Source organism: Mustela erminea, chromosome 9, assembly GCF_009829155.1.
Source record: "Mustela erminea isolate mMusErm1 chromosome 9, mMusErm1.Pri, whole genome shotgun sequence".
In the NCBI taxonomy this organism is placed as follows: Eukaryota; Metazoa; Chordata; class Mammalia; order Carnivora; family Mustelidae; genus Mustela; species Mustela erminea.
Window position 1 is genome coordinate 109,691,408 of NC_045622.1, and position 19,463 is coordinate 109,710,870.

Consider the following 19,463-nt stretch of genomic DNA (forward strand, 5'->3'; position numbering starts at 1 on the left):
GGACAGCATTTTAGTGACCCCCCCTCTCGGAGGTCTTCGAAGCCCTTTAGTCTGTTGAGCTCTTCGTGTCAGCAGTAGCTCCTAGATTGTTGCATTTTTATGTTGGGAGTTTTATTATGAATGGAATTCGGTGTGTTACTTCCATCCAGAGACCTCTCTGTGGGTCCGTTGGTAAAAGTTGGTGAAGATTTAGACGGTATGTCTAGGTAACCATAGGAGATGTGTTGGTACTGACTTTGGAAGGCTCAGTTCGCTCTGTTCTCTGCCTTCCTCTCTGAGGGAGAGAATGTGTTTTCTTTTAAAGTGTGGGTGCTTCTTTCTCATCACTGATGAGCTCCTCTAGGGAGGTTGTGGAGAACGATACACGTGTGCAGTTGTGAATTGCCTACAGATCAAGCAGGTTGGGATGGAATGGCCCAGAGATTGTGTTACTAGCCAGCTCTGGTCGTGGGGTTGCCAGGGGTCCACAGCAGGACCCACCGGAGCCGGGAGGAAGAGTCCAACCAACATCCACATTTCACTGAGCTGCACGTTCCAGTCATGCTTCTGGTCTTCTTAGTAAAGCTGATCAACCGAGATGAAGAAAACACTTGCTTTTCCTGTAACAACAGTTAATAAAACTGAAATTTTATTATGAAAGAAGGGAACATCTCAAAAACTTCTACTCACTGAAGCATCAAGAGTATACTTAGAACACATCTGACTTGGTCAGAGTGTTCCTACGTACTTGTTACTTTTTTGAAAGTTATGACTCTGTTCTCATTCAGTGGTGCCTTGGTATTCATTAATTCCTTAAATATTTGAGTGGCTGCTGTGTGCCATGCACTGAAGCGGTTGTAGTACACTTGATGGATGAAAACCCCTGCCTCCGGGAAATGGCCGAACAGACGGCTGGATAGACTCCAGGGGCGGGAGCTGGGGTTGGTTTTGGGTAGAAGTGCAATTTAGGATTAGGTAGTCCAGGAAAACCTCATTGAGAAGTTCACGTTTGTGTAGAAGCTTGAGGGACGGGAGTGGGGAAGAGCTAGGGCAGAAGCTTGGGGGGCGGGTGTCCAGAGGGGGAGAACGGGATGTGAGGTCCAAGGGGCTCTCCTGCAGGCCAGATCTCCTCCTGCTTTTAATCCACACGGGCCCCTGGGTTGTGACCTTAGTGAGATGAAAAGCCATTAGGTACGGAATTAAGAAGGGACATAATTTGATGGACATTTTAGAAGGTTGTTATGGCTGCTGGGTTGAAAATAGACGGTGGTGGGGCAGGAGGTCGCAGCAGGGAGACCGGGTAGCTGCCAGTGACGGTGATAATCCAGACCAGAGATGGTGGCGGCTTGCACGGGAGGGAGGTGAGAAGAGTGGTGAGAAGCCATGGGCTTTTAGGTGCTGTTTCGACAGTGGGGTGACTAGATGCCGGTGGGACAGAAGGCCCAGATTTTAGGTGAGGAAGGAGAGAGAACAGAGGGCATCTGCCGAGATGAAGATGCCTGGGAAGGGGTGTGTCTGAAAGTTGTGGCCGGGGACTCTGGTGGCTGCATGTGTGTGATGGACTAATTGGGGTTCCAGTTAGCAAGCCCCCCCCCCCCCGGAGGGTGTGGTGGATTCAGTCAACTTTGTGGCCTGTTTTATTAATAACAGTTTCAGACCAGGTGTGGTGTGGGTAGAAGCAGAATCGCCGCAGCTTTCAGTACATGAATGCAAAAGTGCATGCATTGTGGTATTAATAACTTTCTAAAACTTTCTTTTTGGAGAATGAATTATTTTAAATATCTCTCAGAATTGCTTTGAGGATACAAGTTACGGAGAATATGTAAAAAGAGGTCAAAATGTCTGGCACATAGTACTTGCTCAACAAAAACTAGTTTCTTTCTCACCTTTCTTTAATGAACTTACTCATTTTGTAGCAAAAGAGTAAAACGATCAATGAGGAAACATGCAGCCTGTTTGAATTTGGACAACAGGACGTGCTGGGAGTAGCCAGGTGTTCGTTGTTCCCTCTTGTTCAGTTGACCTAGCTTGCTCTTTGAGTTGTTCTGTAATTCTGCACCCTACCATGAAGTTCGCACTCCTAAAACATAACACTGGGTAATACGATTCCTGCACTAACTTGCCCCCTGAGGAGCCCGGAGTTCCTCTGAATCCACTGTAGTAGAAGTGGATTTGACCTGCTCTTGACTGCATCCTCCTGTACGGTGCCAGCTGCCATGACCAAGCGGCGCTCGTCGTCCTCCCCTCCGCGCTCTGGCCGGGCTCTCCTGGAACGTCCCGCCCCCACCCGGTGCGCACAGCTTTCCCCGCCAACTCACTGAAGCTATGGCTGAGCCGAGAAGTCTCCCTTCGTTGATCACAGATTCTGCCTTTGACTTCGTTGGCCAGTTTCAGAATCAGAGTCGAAGCTCTCTCTGCCTCAGGGCGGAAGGAGAAGGAATTAACTGGAACCAGTGGGTTAATCCTTTGGCATAGTATCTTTACCAAAGATGGTCAAAGGAAAAAGAGGTTGATTTTATTCAGGCAGTGATGTATTCAGAATTTCATCAGCCATACCACATACAGGCCTATTTGGATTTGCCTCTGGGTTTCTTGAACCAATGCTGGAACATCACAGAGCAAACCAGGCCAAAGTTCTGTAGCTGCAGGCTCTTAGGCACAGCTCCAAGGGTTGGCAGGTCCCGGCCACTCACATCTACCCCGATGACTGTGCTCTCTGCCAGTTGACACTTCTGTGAAAAGCGAAGGGTGAATCACTCAGGAAATAAACAGTATAAGTTACCCTCAGGCGCGCAGTTGCTTGTTTTAGAATTTTACCGACTGTTCCTCTTTGTCGTTGGCGATACAGCAATGGCTATTACTTGTTTTCTCTTTCCTTTCTAATCGGTAATACATTTCCCCAACACTGGGTGTCATTTATGAATTAATAAAAAATCACCCCCGTGAATTGTTGAGCAACTCACGTTTGCATCCGTGTTTAATTACTGTGCGTTGGTTGTAATCTTGAGGGCAGGGCTACATTTTAAGGGCCGGAAGATTTGGGGTCTTACGAGCAGGTTAATACTGGTTCAGAGTCACATTTAGTGCTTATGGACAGTGTTTTTCTTAAGAGTGGACAGGCATCGTGAGAAGGTAAAGTGAAATGCTGTATTTAACCTGACCTTCCTGGTGGCTTATTTAACACCCCCGGACTGCAGTTTTACCCTTCAAGCTGGGCGCTTAACAAATTATGTTTTATCGGAGCCATTCCTTCTCCCTTACCTTTATAAACATTAATAATTGGAGATAATTGTTAAAATCATTTAAATGGAGTAACTAACCTCTTGCCTGTTTTCTGGTGATACCAGTAATGAGACAAATTAAAATACAGATGGGCAGCGAAAGGACAGTTAACCTGACTACCTGACGGAGTGAGGTGGGCCTTTAAATTGTTGGGGTGGGTTTTACAACTTAACTGTTACTTTGTTCTTGCTGTTGTTACGCACTGAGAGACAAACTAAATGTGATTTTTCCTTTTAAATGCTGATACAAATGTCCAAAACTTTTCTCTATTAAATAGTTTTTTACATTTTTATGCATATAGGTTACAACCTGCCATATTCATTCATCCAGTGATGATGAAATTGACTTTAAAGAAACGGGTTTCTCACAGGACTCTTCTTTGCAGCAAGTGAGTCATGCCTAAAGCTTTGCTTTTTGTTTTTATTGTAAATGCTTGGTCTAGTTGCCGTCTCTGGGCTCCAGAGGCAGATTATGTGCTAGGATGTGATTTGGGGTTCCTTACTAATTAGGCAAAAGCGTTTAAAATAGCAGGTGTTGGGTGTGTGAGAAGAGGGTTTGCACTGATTATATTTCCAGGAAATGTTTTGTGCCTGATAACAACAATGCCAAGTCGGGTAAATTCTCAGATTTGAATGAACTGAGCGGCTTCGCGAGTGTCTCGGACACGCTCCTGTTGCAGACCTGTGCGGGGTCGTGTTGTCGCCCCAGGAGTAGAGGCCAGTGGGGGAGACAGTGGGAGTCACGCTCTTAACGTCAGTAGAAGTAACTGCCAAAAAAATCTCTAAAACGAAGTGGCTTACTTGTTTCTAGTATCTTTGAGGTCTTTTTAGGGACTCCCAAATTAATTTCCTTGAAGTAGTTCATTGCCACCTTACCCTCCTGCTCACATTCATCCATCAGACATTTACACTCCTCGTGGAGGAGAAAACAAGATACAAAAATACATGCACTGATTGATCCGTCACTCACTGGTGGTTCTTGGGGAGGCGACCAGTGATTTCGCTGTCCTGGCTGCAGATCGGCTTTGGACTTCTATGGTAGAAACGCCCCTCGTTCAGGTTACCTGCTTGTCATGTGGAGAAGTCGTCCTAAGTCAGGACCAGGCCTCGGCATGTCACGTGCTCGGGTGTGGCAGTGTGCCCGCTAGAGTCTCCTGCCCACCAGGCACCGAGCGTTTGCTTGACCTCTTTTTTTCTCAGTCTCTAAGGCCTGTCTCTAACCAGGGCTGGGGTGAAGCTGCGGCCCACTCTGCCGACCCTATCTCGTGGCATCCAAGTAGGCTGTGGGATCTGGTAAAGCTTGTACTAAGCGGCTGCTTAGTTTTCCCACTCACGTATTCAGGCCGGGTCTGAAGTGGTGTCTCAGCACGCCGCTGGCTTCTCCATTGATTCTTGACGCTGCTGCCCGTTGGAAGCCAGTGGCTCGGGGCAGGGGGCACTGAGCCCGGAGAGGGAGCCGTGGGGCACTGCAGCCCCTCGCTGCTGCCCTCTTGCCTTGGCTTGCCGTCAGCCAGCCCTGGCCACTGGGGTGCCCACGGGGCTCATTGTGGGTCATTGTACCCACCCGCACCTCTTTCTTGACCCCAGAGTTCTCGGGGTTTAGCCTGGAAAGCCCTTGGACCCTAACCTTTCTCCCCTACTGAAGCCCCTGGCCTGGCCTGGCAGGAACTCCAGCGCTGCCGCTGCCCCGCCTCTGGGCTGAAGCTCGGGGGTTTGAGCTGTCAGTTATCAAGGTGATCCTGAACCTGAGGACACAGCTTTAAGAAAAAGAATGCCCTGACACCCCTTTGTAAATAAGCCAAAACCTTGGAACCCTGGGCGGCTGATTTCATCTGGGAGTAGTTACTTTTAGTTAGCTGGAGAGTGGGTTCCCTTCTCATGAAATCTGATTCCATGGCTGTTGCGGAGAGACACTTTTCTGGCTTTTTGGGGGGTTGACTGACTGCTGACATGCACTTGTGGCTGTCCGCGTCCCAGAAGTCCCCTCTGCAGCCTGCCGTCTCGTGACGGTCATCTCTTTGTGGGACACTGCGAAGTAGGAAAAGTCAGTCCTTTCTGTTGGACAGGCCTCTAGTAAAGCTAGAGTAAATCTGTCATGGATCATTCTGCAAATAAGAAATGTGTTTCCAAACCACTTCTGTTTTTAATTTGAGAAGACAAATTTTAAGGTAACTTAAGAATTTTATGCTCTCCATTATAATTAGAATATTAGTTTATATATATCCATTACAGTTTCTCATTAACATTTGGTTAGGTCTCATGTGGGTAAAAACCTGAGTGTGGAGACTTAGGGCAGGACATTTAACAAGGACACCTGACCGTGTCACCTGTGGGGCTGTACTTGGCTCTGGGCAGGGGGCACTGGGAATGCCTCACGGCTCTTGTGCCCCCCGCCCCAGCCCATTTGGTTCTGTCTTCTGTCCCTTCTGGTGTGCTCACCTCTAGTGTTTGACTCTTCCTTCCCTCTGATTCGCTTTGAAAGAGTTGTGGTGGGTGAAGAGTGTTCCTCTTCCTGGGTCTGGAGAGTTAGGGCTGACTGCTGCAGATGGGCTCTAGAGGCCCGATTCCCCTGCCTCCCTCCTCCTTGCTCTCCCCTCCCCCCTCCCCCCCAGTCCAAGCAGGCTTGTTCACAGGCGGGCACAGAGATGGGGCACACCAGGACTCTCTGTTGCTTGAGTGGCACCTCCAAAAAGATTTGCTTAATAAAGCGGTAGGGTCACTTGTCAGTGACTTGAACAGTCCTTGGCTTTGGCCAGGACAGTGGCTCTAGGAAGTGTGGGCTTGGGTTTTTTTTCCTTAATAATTAAGTTTTTAATAATTACACAGCCATATAGTACTTTCCAGACTTAGATTTCTCCATGTCCAGAGTAGTTTTTCTATAGCTTTAAGTACAATACAGTAACAGTCTTCATGAATGTGGCTCTTGGAAGGTCTGATTGCTTTATTAGTAAAAATTGTATTTTGAAACCTGAATTCAGTTCTTTGCTGGCTTGTATCTTCCTAGAAGCCATAATAGACTTATGAGGAATACAGTTTGTTGGTTTTCTTTTGCCTGTGTTACTGCATGGAGTGTCTTGGGTCTGCCAGTGGCTGTATATCTCCCCGGGTGGATGACTAAGTAGATAGGGAGACAGACAGACAGTGTAAGTATGTGTGTACATATGTATGGATATTTGTACGTATGTATGTGTACTCACATAGACATTTGTAATGTATTTAGTATTTGCATGCTCTTTATGGAGCATTTAAAGAAACACTTTTGGGAACATTTCTTTCCTCTTGTACCCAAAGATTCATAATACAAACACCAGTGTGACAAAAAAATTAAAAGGGAAAAAAAGAGAATCAGACAGAACACTTGGGGAGGGACCTGTTCCCTTGTGTGACCGTTTCTAATCTGTAAATAAACTCAGAGCCCGGCTTACGCCGCTTGCTCAGAAAAAGGATTTCCTCATTCTTGACCATGTCTTCGAAGGCGGCACACGTCCCGCTTTACCTTACAAAAGAAAAAAATGCAATTCAGGGGTATTGGCTTCTTTTTATTTTATTTTATTGAATTGGCTTCTTTCTTGTTGGTTTTTATGAATATGAGTGCTACATGTCCGATTTTTCATTCATACGTCCAAGACTTAGCCCTGCCAGCCCTGCCTGGCAGAACTTGTCCCTGCCCTTCTCCATTCAGCCATACCCCCGTGGCGCAGCCTTGGTGCACATGCGCCTTACCGAGTGCCCTCCTGTGAGGGTGGCCCCTGGCCCCCATGTGCAGACACTATCACCTCTGTGGGCAGGAAAGGGGATGGCATGGAAGTGTGCGAGTGAGCAGGTAGGGCGGTGGGGCTCTTGCGTTAGAAAACTGTGAGGTTTTCGGTTCTTGGTAAACTAGATGCTGCTTTTTTCAGACCTGAGGAGGAGAGATGCCTTCCAAAGCCAAATATAAGGTTTATTTTTTAATCATCTTCAGTTTGGATTATCCATGCCATAATTCCCTGCCACCAGAGTGAGTCATCAGGAACGAATGGTAGAGGCATATTTACAGCAGACGTGTGCGGGGTGGGGTCTATGGGCTCTGCTCCAAAGGAGAACCAGGGGGGCTTCGGTTTCACTCAGTTGTAGCTGCCTCCGTCCCAGCAAGTGGCCTCGGGTGTGATGTCTTTAGTTCAGCTGCAGCTACTGCTCTTACCCCTTGTGTGGGGCTCGCATGCAGGAAAGAGCTTTCCCGTCTGTCCAGAGCTTTCTCCACAAGACAGCACGCACACTGGTATTTATTTGCCTCCGTATTTAGTGCTTGGGGTCGAATGAGGAGTGGCACCTGTTTATCTTCACTGTCCTTCGCTCCTGACTGTACGACACTGTGTACAACACACTCGGAGATTTCTCTTGCTCTGCTGGGCCTGCTTGTTTTAAATCAGAAGCTCAACATTTTTGCAAAGTCCATTCTAACATTCCCCCATTTCTCACCCAAGAAAAGCCAAGTGCGCCTGGCGCTCTCTAGAAATGGTGTAGGAGACAGAACGGGTTCCTCTGTGGATCTTAACAGTGGTAGGCTTTTCAGAGTGATGTTGGATCGGTGTTAAAACTTTGTCCTCTCTCTCTAAGGTAGGTAGGGTAGAAGCTACGTTCATACTTTCCCAGCCTCTGAGACGGAAGTCTTCTTTTAAGAAAATGAAGTGTCTCTGAGCGTTGTGTTGTAGGGTGCTGACTGTGATTACTAGCTGTTCGACCGCTGGCGCGATGTTCGTCTAGCGGTTCAGGGGCGGGAGGTGCGGAGGGAGGTTGGGCGGTCACCACTTACTGCATCTTAGCTTAAGGTTGGTTGTGTCCAGAGGTGATGATCATCTTATAATTTCAGACTGTCGCATGTCACTGGATCACCTCTTCCAACAAGACTTAACCCAGACCTCTCTCTGAAGATAATTTGCAGTAGAGGACAGAGTGGTCACTTAACATTGCTTATAGTGACGTGTGCATTAGAATGACTTGTGGGCCAAATTCCAAACATTGCCTTTTTTGGGAAAATTGTGTCTGAAATTATTTGATTTTTTTTTTTCCTTAGAAAAACACACCAACTTTTTAAGCCTTAAGGCTGTAATAAGTAAGATGGTTTCTGGAACACAAATGGGCAAATAGTATGTAGAATGTCATTAGAATCATTATATCACTGTCACTGGTCCTGGGGTTGCCAGGCCTTTTCTGATTATCAGATGCAACAAATGACGTCCAATTTTATTGACCAGTTTGGCTTCAACGATGAGAAGTTTGCAGATCAAGATGACATTGGCAAGTGAGTATATTTTCCTGTTTCCCTGTCTCGTGCACTCCTCATTGTCATTCTCCTGGGCCCTGGGGACTCTTCCACATCCTGGTGGTAGAGGAGCCTGTCCTCCCTAGCGTCCCTGTCGTTCGGCCTGGCAGGCGCTGAAGCACCCAAGGACAAGCAGAGACGAGAGTGTCCCCCGCCGGGAGGGGCTGCCGCGGGCCGGCCTCTCTCAGAAGCCGGGTCGCGGTCAGTTGCGGTTCATCTCCTGTCCGCTGTCGCGCCGGGGGAGCGAGTCCCTGCCCTAGTCGGCGGCTTGGAGCGGGAACTGTCCCTCCACGTCTGCAGCAGGCATCCTGTTGTGGCGGGAGCAGCTCACTGTGTGTGCTTGCCCTGGTTGCCTCACCGTAAGGGGTGCTTGGGTGCTGGGAAGGCAGGCAGAGCGCTTGTTCTGGGGCGGGGGATGAGGAGCAGGGAGACGGGACTGAGCGCTGCTGGACCCAGTGAGTAAGAAATGTGTGGGAAACCCTCGCAAATGAAAACAAGTGGCCTAGCAGCTGGCCTCAGGAGAGGAGAGGTATTTATAAATGAAGTATTTACGCGAGGGGGTATTCTAGCGCATTGAGAACAGAGCTGACTGTCAGACCGCTTCCCTCCCGGGGCACTGCCTGGTGGCGCACGTCTGCTCCCGGCGTCTGCGTGGCTCCTCGCTCACGGTTGGGTCCTCGTGGGTTGATGCCGGCCGGCGGTGCTGTCTGCTGTCACCAGTGGCAGTTTCTAGCATGCGAGAAGCTCAGATGGTACCGTGCGACATGCTGTGTGACTGCCGTGGATGGAGGCTTCACTGGGTTAAAGGCTGTCGGCTGCCCTAAGAATCCGCTCGTTTCGATCCAAAAAGAGCAAGAACTGTCCATGTGCCGTTTGTGCCTGTACCCAGTGGCGCTCACCCCAGAGCCCCCAGGCCTCCCCTGTCTCCATTCTCAGTAAACATTACTAGTTAAGAATCCATCTCTTTAAAATTTATATTGGGTGCTTGTAGTAATGATTGACTAGAACAGATCTTGTAAGAATTCTTACTCAGAAAGTTACGTTTCCTGGGCTAGGAGTTTTTACCCCTCCTTTCTCCCTGATTATGCCATCTTACAGGATTGGGGCAATGTCTGTTCTGTGTTTGAATATGGGCATCCCTGGAGAAAGCTCTGACTGACAGCTCTTGGGTACTTTTCAATGTTTTGACTTGTTTCTTCTTTACAAATAGCCTATTTCATGGCCAAGTAAGTAAGGTCCAGAGAACCTTGGTTGTTGCCGTGGATGTTGAAAATCTTTTATGGGTAGGCTTTGGAGGTGTGTTTATTCTCTTACAAGGCCTCCCTGCCTGCTTTTCCACCCTGTGTGAGTTCCTTAATACCAAAGGAAAAGGCATCATTTAATGCAAGCAGGTTTTGGTTTTTGTTTTGCCTGTGGTGATTTTAATGATAGTGCAAACATTTCAAATTTGAAAAGTTTCCTGAATAGTTGCTGTCAGTTTACAAGTAATTAATTATTCATTTACTTCTGTTTTGTTTACAGTGTTTCTTTCGATCGGGTATCAGACATCAACTTTACTCTGAATACAAATGAAAGTGTAAGTATTTATGTTTCATCTTGAGCCGAGGTGCCTAAGGAGTGGCCCGGGGAAAGCTGGGATCCGGCAGGGTGTGCATGGATGCCGCACGTGCCGGGCCCCTCTCCGCTCCAGGGAGGCTGAAGTTACTTCACCCACTCACATGGCCTGTCTACTTCCTGTGCAGCCGTGGTTTAAGATGTGGCGGGGCTGAGAACGCCAGGGTCCCTTGTGATTGCGGTGTAGACGTGTAGCTTCTAAAGATCGCTGTTTGGGTCTAGCCAGCCGCCTTTTCCTTCAGCTGTATGTGAGCTGGAGAGAAACTTGGGCCGGATCAGGCCCGGCTTGGCGTGCCCAGGCAGGGCTCGGATAGCAGGTCAGCCCTATGAGCAGGTGACGTGGGATTAGTGTCGTTTGAGTGGGCACAGTCTTGATGTTTATGCCGATTAGCGTGAGAGACCCCGGTTTATCGGCCTAGGTGCAAAGGTGGGAGTCCTGCTCGGACTCGTGGCGCTCCTCACTGCTGAGCTGGACTGGTGAAAGCAGAGGAAGCCAGGGTTGCTCTCCTGTTAGGGCTGGTGCAGGACCGCATCTCTGGTGGTGGGGCAGGGGAGCTCTTGGAAGCCTCCTGGTGCTTCGCTGGTTGAGAGGGAGTCTGTGAGGACAGTGTAGGCTCCTATGGGCCTCTTGAATCCAATCTTTCGGGGGAACTTCACCAAAGTTTTGAATCCGTTCTTTTTGGGAGAGCTGTCTGTTGTTCCACAGAAGCTGACGTTAGATGCTTTTACGTTTTTATTTTGGTGTATGTGGTAGGCGCTGTCTTTGGAAGGAAATGAAGGGGGCACTTGGGGGACTTGGTCATCTGACTTGATGATTTCAGCTCAGGTCCTGATCTGAGGTAGTTATGAGATCCAGCCCTGCACTGGGCCCCGTGCTTAGTGGCAAGCCGGCTGGAGAGTCTCTGCCTCTCCCTCTTCCCCACTCATGCATGAGCACGTGCGTGCTCTCTCTTTCTCTCAAATAAATCTTTAAAAAGAAATGAAAAATGCAATTTATATTGGTAACTTTTGGAGAAAATAACCTGATTTTTAAGTTTGTTTTGTTCTTTTTCTCTCGTTTTTATTTAGGGAAATATTGCCTTGTTTGAAGCATGTTGTAAGGAGAGAATACAGCAGTTTGATGATGGTGGCTCTGATGAGGAGGACATCTGGGAGGAAAAGCACATCGCCTTTACGCCAGAATCCCAGAGACGGTCCAGGTGAGTCTGCTGACAGTAGCAGTAATAGCCAGCACTTACAGTAGGTGACGGCGAGGAGACATAACACCGTACCTGTGCAAGTGTACCTACGTGATCTAGGGACCAGTGCTTTTGTCATGGTCAAACATGGCCTTGTTGGGTCACCTGGGTGGCTCAGTCAGTTGTGCGCTCTTGATCTCAGCTCAGTTCTTGATCCCACAGTTGTGAGTTCGAGCCCCACATTGGGGCTCTGCACTGGGTGTGGAGCCGACTTAAAAAGACAGAAAGAAATGCTCTTGTTAGCTGATGAGAGGTGGTACCAGTACTCCTGTCTGCAGTGTGACAGTGTGGATGAGTCAAGGTGATGAACTTGAGAATCCTGGAGGTGTTAAGACATAGTCCTAAAGCGACATGACACAGCCTCTTCCGAGTGGGAGGCGCTGCTGAGCGGGGTCGCGTACAGTGCTCTGAGTAGATGGTCCCTTCCCGGGAGCAGCGGCAGCAGCTGCGTCATGTGTGGTTTCCTGAAAGACTAAAAGCTTCCCCGGGAAAGAGAAAAGTTACTCTAACTTGGGGAGACAGCGTCCTGCCCATGGGATCCTTTGGGGTTAGTCCGGTTGGGTGTTTTTCCTCTCTGATTTGTTGAAGCGACTCCGGCCGGAGCCTACGGACATGTGCTGCGGCGCACAGGGAGTTCTTGTTCTGTCCGTGTCCGTCCCCACGTTCTTCATGCTCGGGCGAATAGCAGCTGCACCTTCATTTTTATTTCATTTATTTTTAATAAATAAAGTTTCCACATGGCATCCAGTTCGGAAAAAACAGGATATACAGGGAGAAGTCAAACCGCCTCCCAGCCCCTGTCGCCTGGCCGTTTATTCTCCTTGCTGAGCAGACACGGCGCCGCCACCGCCTGTTCTCCGTGTGACCAGCACTTACGTCGGGTGTCAGGAAGGCTGCCGCTGTGGGTTACAGGAGCCCCAGCTGTGGTTCACACCAGAGAAACTGTTTGTCTCGTGACCCACAGCTGTGGGAGGTCATGAGCGCTAGCTGCTTTCCTCACGCCCACTTTCCCGTCTTCTCCACGTTGGCTCCTTACTCTGTAATCACAAGGCGCTGCAGCTCCGGACCAGGAAGCAAGAGACAAATCTTCGTGGTGAACTTTTTTTTTTTTTTAAAAGACAGAGCCCTCGTCAAACTTGTTTGTCCCCATTTGCTGTGAAATACTGGTCCTCATGTGAGTGAATTCACTAAATGGCCATTGCCTACTGCCATCCAGGCTCTGGGGGCAGACCGTCCGCACACGTTGTTCTGTTCTGGTGGTGCGGCACTGTGGTAGAGTGTGAAGTGTGGCGGTGAAGACAGTATCTGGAGGACGTGCGGAAGGAACACAGGATGATGAGAAAAGGCAACTTTTTATTATTTTTTAACAGCTCTGCTGAGAGATAATTGACTGTAATGAATTTCATTTACATAGTGCGTTAAGTTCGGACCTGTTAGTACACCCACGAATACATCCATGAAACCATCCTCTCAGTCAAGATCATGAACTTGCCCATCACACGCAGAAGTTTCCTCCTGCCCTTTTATATTGCCTTTCCCCCATCTGCTTTTTGTTCCTTAGAATGATTAGTGTTTTCTGAAGTCGTATATAAATTGCACGTTACCTACCTAATGTTGCCTCTTCCACTCCACATTATTTTGAGAGTCATTCGTGTTGGGTCATGTATTATTCTTTTTTATGGTTGAGCAGTGTTCTTTTGAGTGGGTGTACTACCCACCGAATGGGTGAATTTGTCTATTCGTTTGCCTGCCGATGGACATTTGGGTTTCTAGTTTTGGGGTGTGATTCACTTGAGAATAGACTGTGGTAAGTTAGGGATGTATGTTGTGCACCTTAAAGCAACGAACCACTCAGCAACAAAACAAGAAATTACAGTGAATAAGCCAGCAGAGGAAATAAAATTATAAAAAGTATCTAAAAGAGGGCAAAAAAATAAAAGGCGGCTGGGACACGACCAGCAGTGTGAGAGCATTAAACCTAGGCAGCCCCATCAGGACTCATTGATACTGCTAAGTAAGTGATCCCCAAACCCCAGTTAAAATGAAAAGATTGTCAGATTGGATAAGAAATCAGGTCTAACATAGCTGCCTACAAGAACCAAAATATAAAGAGAAAAATTGGTTAGAAGAAAAGGTAAAGAAAGCGTCTATGTACTTAATAATAAGGCGGATTTCCGAGGAAAGGGGTGGAGGAAGGGTCATAAACAGGGTCAGGTCTTCAGGAAGACGTAACACTTCAGAATGTCTACGTACCTAATAACAGAGCTTCAAAATAAATTCACGGAGCAGAAGCTGAGGAAACTGCAGAAGCAGCAGACAAATCACAGTTCTGGGCCCGTGATCTCACGCTGCTTCTCCGGTGACAGACAGTGGGCAGGAATCAGCAGACACATAGAACACGTAACACTGTCAGCTGTCGTGGTGCTGCTGGATGTTTGCAAAACACCGCACCCAACAGCAGCAAGACAGGCCCTGTTTCCAAATGCACGTGAGCTCCTCATGCCAGGAGAGATCGTGTTTGGGCCATAAAGCCAATCTCAGTAAACTCCAAAAGTTCAAGTCCATCATGTTCTCTGACCCCGATGGAATTAAATTAGTAATCAGTAACAGACCTCTAGAAAACGTCCAGTACGCGGAAACTAAATAGCCTGTGAGTTACAAAAGAAATCAGAGAGGATATTCAGAAGATAATATTTTTTAACTGCTTATATTTAAAAAGTAGAAATCTCTCCAACCAATGACCTTAGCTTCCACCTCGAGAAACCAGAATGTAGGGCAAACGGAAAAGCAGTGGAAGGAAATGGTTGGCAGTCAGAAGCTGTTCTTTGAGAAGATTGAGGAAGTTGGTGCACTCCTGGGCAGAATGGTCAGGAGAAGAGGGAATGGCTCGGACCGGCAATGAGCCAGGCAGCATCACTGCTGGTACTAACAGAATAAAAAGGGAATATTGTGAACAACTCTGTGCCAGTAACGCTGACAACTTAAGACAATCTTTGAAAGGCACACAGGCTACCAAAGCTCAGGTGCCCCCCCCCCCCCCCCCCCGCAAAAGCTAACCCAGATAGTCCTGTATCCGCTAAGTAAGTTGAACTTTTAGCTTAAAACGCCCCACATACACACAAAAACTTCAAGGTCAGGTGGATTCTCGGGTGAATTCTACCAAATGTTTCAGGAATTAGACCAGCGTTATAAAAGCCTCTAGAAAATGGAAAAGGAGGGAATAGTGCGCATGTCATTCTACAAGGCCACATCGGTGTGACCTGATAACCAACGCTGACATGACAAGAAAAGTGACTCAGTTATTCTCATAATATGGACGCAGAAACTCTCATAATGTGGTTTTAGCAAATAAATGTAATAATAATACATCACGACAGAAGTACTGAGTTGGTTTGACATTTGGGGAGATGAAGCAGTAAGCATGTGGCTGAATCCAACATCTAACCCTGTTAAGAGTTCTTAACAAAATGGAGACGGAAGAGAACTTCTTTCATCTGATTACAGCTGCTGCAGTAAGCCTACAGCTGGCAGCGCGGGAGAAACAGGATGATGTCCCCCAAGATCAGGAACGAGACAGAGATGTGTGCTCTTACCACGGCTTTTCAGGATTGCTGCTAGGGCTTCTCACCAGTGCAGTAAGCCAAGAAAAAGAGAAGCCATCTAGATTGGAAAGGAAAGGGTAAAAATTATCTTTATTCACAGACAGCAGTTATTGTCAATGTAGAAAATTTGTTGAAATCTACGAAAAGATCATTAGAACAATTAAGTAGGTTTGGCATGACCGCATGGGACGTCTGTAGACATGTAGTTCTCTCCAGTTCCAGCAAACTGTTGGAATTGAAGTTACCAAGTAACCCTATTCATAGGAGCATCAAAATATTAAATATGTAAGGATAGATCTGGCAAGATGTGTAAGACTTGGATGCTGAAAATTATAAGGCAGCTGAGAAAAATCAAGAATTGATAAATGTTTATGATTTGGAACTCAATATTGTTAACATGCCAGTTCTCCCCAGATTGATCCAGAATTGGTGTGATCACAAGTAAAATGATAATAGGTTTTTTTAGTAACTGTCGACAAGCTGGCACTTAAATGGAGATGAAAATGCAGAGGAGCTAGAAGAGCCAAAACAGCTTTCGTGGAGAATGGAGTTAGAAGACAACAGTCCCTGATTTCAAAATACAGTAATTGAGACCGTGTGATGAGTAAGACACAGTAGTTCCGGGCACGGAAAAGAGTATAAACAAGTAGATGTAGAGACAGCTGACTTGTGATGGAGGTGCAAAGGCAGTTCTATGAAGAAAGGATAGGCTTTTGAACAGACCCTTCTAGAACAGGTGAACATCAGTATGAAAATCAGTGAGCTCAGTCCCTACTTCTTACCATGTATACACATGGATTTCAAATGGATCTTCAAGTGTCAGACTATAAAGCTTCACTAGAAAATCCTTGTGACCTTGGGTTAGGGAGAGATTTCTGAGCTGGGACGCGAGAAGTGCTGTGTATGAAAGGAACTTTTCATAAGCTCAGCTTTGTCAAAATGAAGTACTTCTACTCAGCTAGTGATGCTAGTCAGAAGGGAGGGACAGCGCACAGACTCACGGAGGACATTTGCAGATCCCGTGCCTGACACAGGGCTCCGCTGGAAGGTGCATGAAGGCCTCTCAGGGCTCTGAAAGAATTAAACCAGGAACCTGTTACTTGACCAGTGCTAGGGATGAGAAGAGAGCCTTCTGGAGAGACGTGTGGGTGGTCGGTCAGAACTGAGAAGCAGGTCAGCGTCTTGGCCGTGAGGGGATTGCCACTGAGCGCCACAGTGAGAAGTCTGGAGAGACTTTGTTCGAAGGCCTGGGAGGTTTGTGGACGCATCCCACATGTTCGCGCAAAGCCAGGGGCTGGTGGCGACAGCCAAGGGCAGAGTTAGGCGGCACAAAAGGCGGGAATGAGCCACTTGACCTGCATATGAGTTTCTCTTATTGGATGACCTTCGAGTGTCATGGATTTAGCTGGTGACGGATAGGCAGCATTAACTATTTTGGTCTCCTCTTCCCGCCCCCCCCCCCCCCCCCCCGCCCCCAGCTCAGGGAGCACAGACAGTGAAGAAAGTACAGACTCTGAAGAAGAAGATGGAGCGAAACAAGACTTGTTTGAACCCAGTAGTACCAGTGCGGAGGATAAAATGGAGGTAGACTTGAATGAACGTAAGTCATCTTCTCTTCGTCTGTAGCAGTGGCCGCGTTAGGAATGTGTTTTTATTTTTTAAAATTTTTTATTTTTTTATTTTTTATAAGCATATATTTTTATCCCCAGGGGTACAGGTCTGTGAATCACCAGGTTTACACACTTCACAGCACTCACCAAAGCACATACCCTCCCCAATGAGGAATGTGTTTTTAAACGAGGCACTCGGGTCTGCAGGATGGGAGTTAGGTTGAAACACGGTCTTCTGAGACCCCTTGGAGGTGTAAGTGTTAGCACGGAGCCTGAGGGAAGGAGCAAGTTGTCCCTCTGAGGATGGGGTGTCTCTGGCAGTGTGGACACCCTCCAGTGTGGGTCTGGCTGGATGCACAGCACACGGGGCTGGGGGGGACGGGCGTGGGGGACGGGCGTGGGGACCGTCTAGCCTCTGGCTGCAGGGCCTGGGTGCCTGGGAGCAGGGTAGAGACCAGAGATACAGAAGACAAGGAAGGGCTGTGCTTGTGGAATCGGGAATGCACTGAACCAGAGGAAACCGCTTCCAGCTGAAACCATGTGAAGCAGGTTCTTTAGAGTGGGTTATAAAGCCCCTAACCCTGAAACGTGTCTGGCTTCAGTGCTTACTTGTGTCCTGATACTCCCTAAGAAGACTTGCATTTGCTGGCCTTAAAAAAATACCTGTTAACTCCTGAAAATTCAAATACATTTTTCTGTGGGTTGATAGTGGGGCTTTCCTCAGGGCTGACGGTGCTTCCTGCTCCCCAGGAAGGCCTTTATTGGACTCCGTCCTGGAGGCTGAAATCCAGCTCTGGGCGCCAGGTGGGCCTCACCACCCCAGAGCTGGTCGGGACCGCAGCAGTAACCCGCACAGCCCCGCAGGGCAGACGGGAAAGTGAGAGCCGTGGGGGAAAGAGGTTTGGCCTCTCTTCTCTCATTGCTTCCCCAGCCCATGGTCTTCAGGAGGAGGAAATGGGCTCTTCTCGCTGTAATTCAGGTCAAGTCTACATGCCTTTGTCACTCTCAGGCTGTGTACTGGGTGTGGCGCACAGACCTTATGTCTGGGGGTCTAGAGTCTCCTTAAGGAAATGGAGAGATTGTGGTAGCCTCTGGGGTGCTCCTCTGGGAAGCTCATCTCTGTGCGGCCCAGCATGGTGTGCGGTGAGAGCACATGAGCAGACACCTGAGTTCACCTGGAGGGACACATCTCTGAGGAGGTGACGCTTAAACAGACCCGCGGGTTAGATCCAGCCTCAGCTGGCGGCCAGGGCAGTGAGGCTTCAAGGCTAGAAGTGAGCAGCCAGATGAAGGGGGAGGTAGAGACGTGGGCGGGAAGGGTCCCAAGCCCAGGATCTCTCGTGCCCACGGAGCTTGGGATGTCCCCGCTGTTCACCAGCCCAGAAGCTCTGGGCCTCTGAGGTTGGAGTTGCTTACGGAGTCTTCGTCGGAGCCATGTTTGATTAAGTCGGGGCCGTGTGTGATTCCCTTCACCTCCTGCCTCTTCCTCTTAGGAGGTTGGGCTGAAGGTTCCAGCCCTCTGACCACAGGCCGGTTCCCCTGGCCACCAGCCCCATCCTGCACCCCGTCCTGAGGCCACCAGTCCTCTCTTCGGCGCACTACTCATACCTCGGAGGTTCCGGGGCTTTGGGTGTGGTGGTGCTTGGGCCTCGAATGTGTTATTTCTTCTCACATCACCAGAAGCCTTCATGTTGTGCTGATTAACTACCCAGGGCTGCAGGGAGGCCACTAAGTATGAAATGGGGCCATGTCTGTATTGGGAAGCATTTAAAGTTTCTAGTTTATTGCAGTTGGATATCCAACATTCTGCTTTTTCTTTTTAACTTTTTATTTTGAAATAACTTTGGATTTACAGAAAAGTTGCGGACGTTGATTGTCTAGGGAGTGGCTCTTCCTCCCCATGTTAGTAGAATCTTGGTACATTTGCCATCCGCGTGTTCTTTTATATGTAGCTTTGCATCCTTGTGTGATGTATCTGCTGGGGAAAAAAATCTTAGAAATGGAAATTAAGGAATTAAAGGAAATGTACAGTTTTATAAGATGATAGATGTTACCTTACCACGTTATCCTCACAAGTGATTGTGCTGTTTGTTTCTGCCAGTGCTGTGTTAGGGTGCCCTGTCCCCCCCCCCCCCACTCTGGCCTTTGTCATTTCGAGTCTGTTTCTGAAAAATATCTTGGAGTGCCCTGAACTTCTGAAGTATTCTCAAAAGGAGATTTCTCCCCTCGTTTTAGCACCCAACTGGTCAGCCAACTTTGATGTCCCCATGGAGACGACCCACGGTGCTCCCTTAGACTCTGTGGGGTCTGATGTCTGGAGCACGGAGGAGCCCATGCCGGCTAAGGAGACGGGCTGGGCCGCTTTCTCAGAGTTCACGTCTTCCCTGAGGTGAGTGCACGTGTGCCAGCTCCCTCGGCCTTTCCCCAGGAGAACCGGGGCTGGGGTGTCGCCTTGATTTACTCCCGATGCGAAGGTGGCGCCACACAAGGTCCCACGTCGGCACGGGGGAGCTCGCAACCCAGCTACGGATTACAAGGAAACCGGTCTCTGTCCTCCTTCCTTTCATCCGGGATGAGCTGGGGCGGGCAGTGGGCTCTGCACAGATAGCCGGGGGAGCCCGTGCTGACTCCTGGGGCTTCTCCAGCCCCACCGAGCTCTCCGGAAACAGGACTGAGGGGGATAGGAATGAGGTGGAGCCACGAACTCCGGCCAGGCTCCTCTCTCTGGGGCGTTGAAAATGCGGAGCGTTTCGTGAACTTAACAGATAACGTGAACTTGTATTTCACTGGGAACTAGTCTGGTGCCATAAGTTAAGGGGCCTGACGGGGGTGGCTGT

The 19,463-nt window shown here is 48.5% G+C and overlaps 1 protein-coding gene across 14 annotated transcripts in view; it reads left to right on the forward strand.

The window, feature by feature from the left end:
• The window catches only part of PPP6R3 (protein phosphatase 6 regulatory subunit 3), a 139,540-nt gene that overhangs the window by 107,275 nt on the left and 12,802 nt on the right, over positions 1–19,463 (forward strand). For 3 of the 14 annotated variants that reach the window (XM_032357780.1, XM_032357783.1, XM_032357781.1), the window contains exons 16-21: positions 3,563–3,649; positions 8,444–8,541; positions 10,084–10,138; positions 11,245–11,375; positions 16,495–16,616; positions 18,862–19,015. In XM_032357780.1, the coding sequence (XP_032213671.1) occupies positions 3,563–3,649; positions 8,444–8,541; positions 10,084–10,138; positions 11,245–11,375; positions 16,495–16,616; positions 18,862–19,015 (647 nt within the window). The remainder of the gene's footprint in view (positions 1–3,562; positions 3,650–8,443; positions 8,542–10,083; positions 10,139–11,244; positions 11,376–16,494; positions 16,617–18,861; positions 19,016–19,463) is intronic. The other 11 variants (XM_032357788.1, XM_032357789.1, XM_032357790.1 and 8 more) reach the window with 5 other exon arrangements.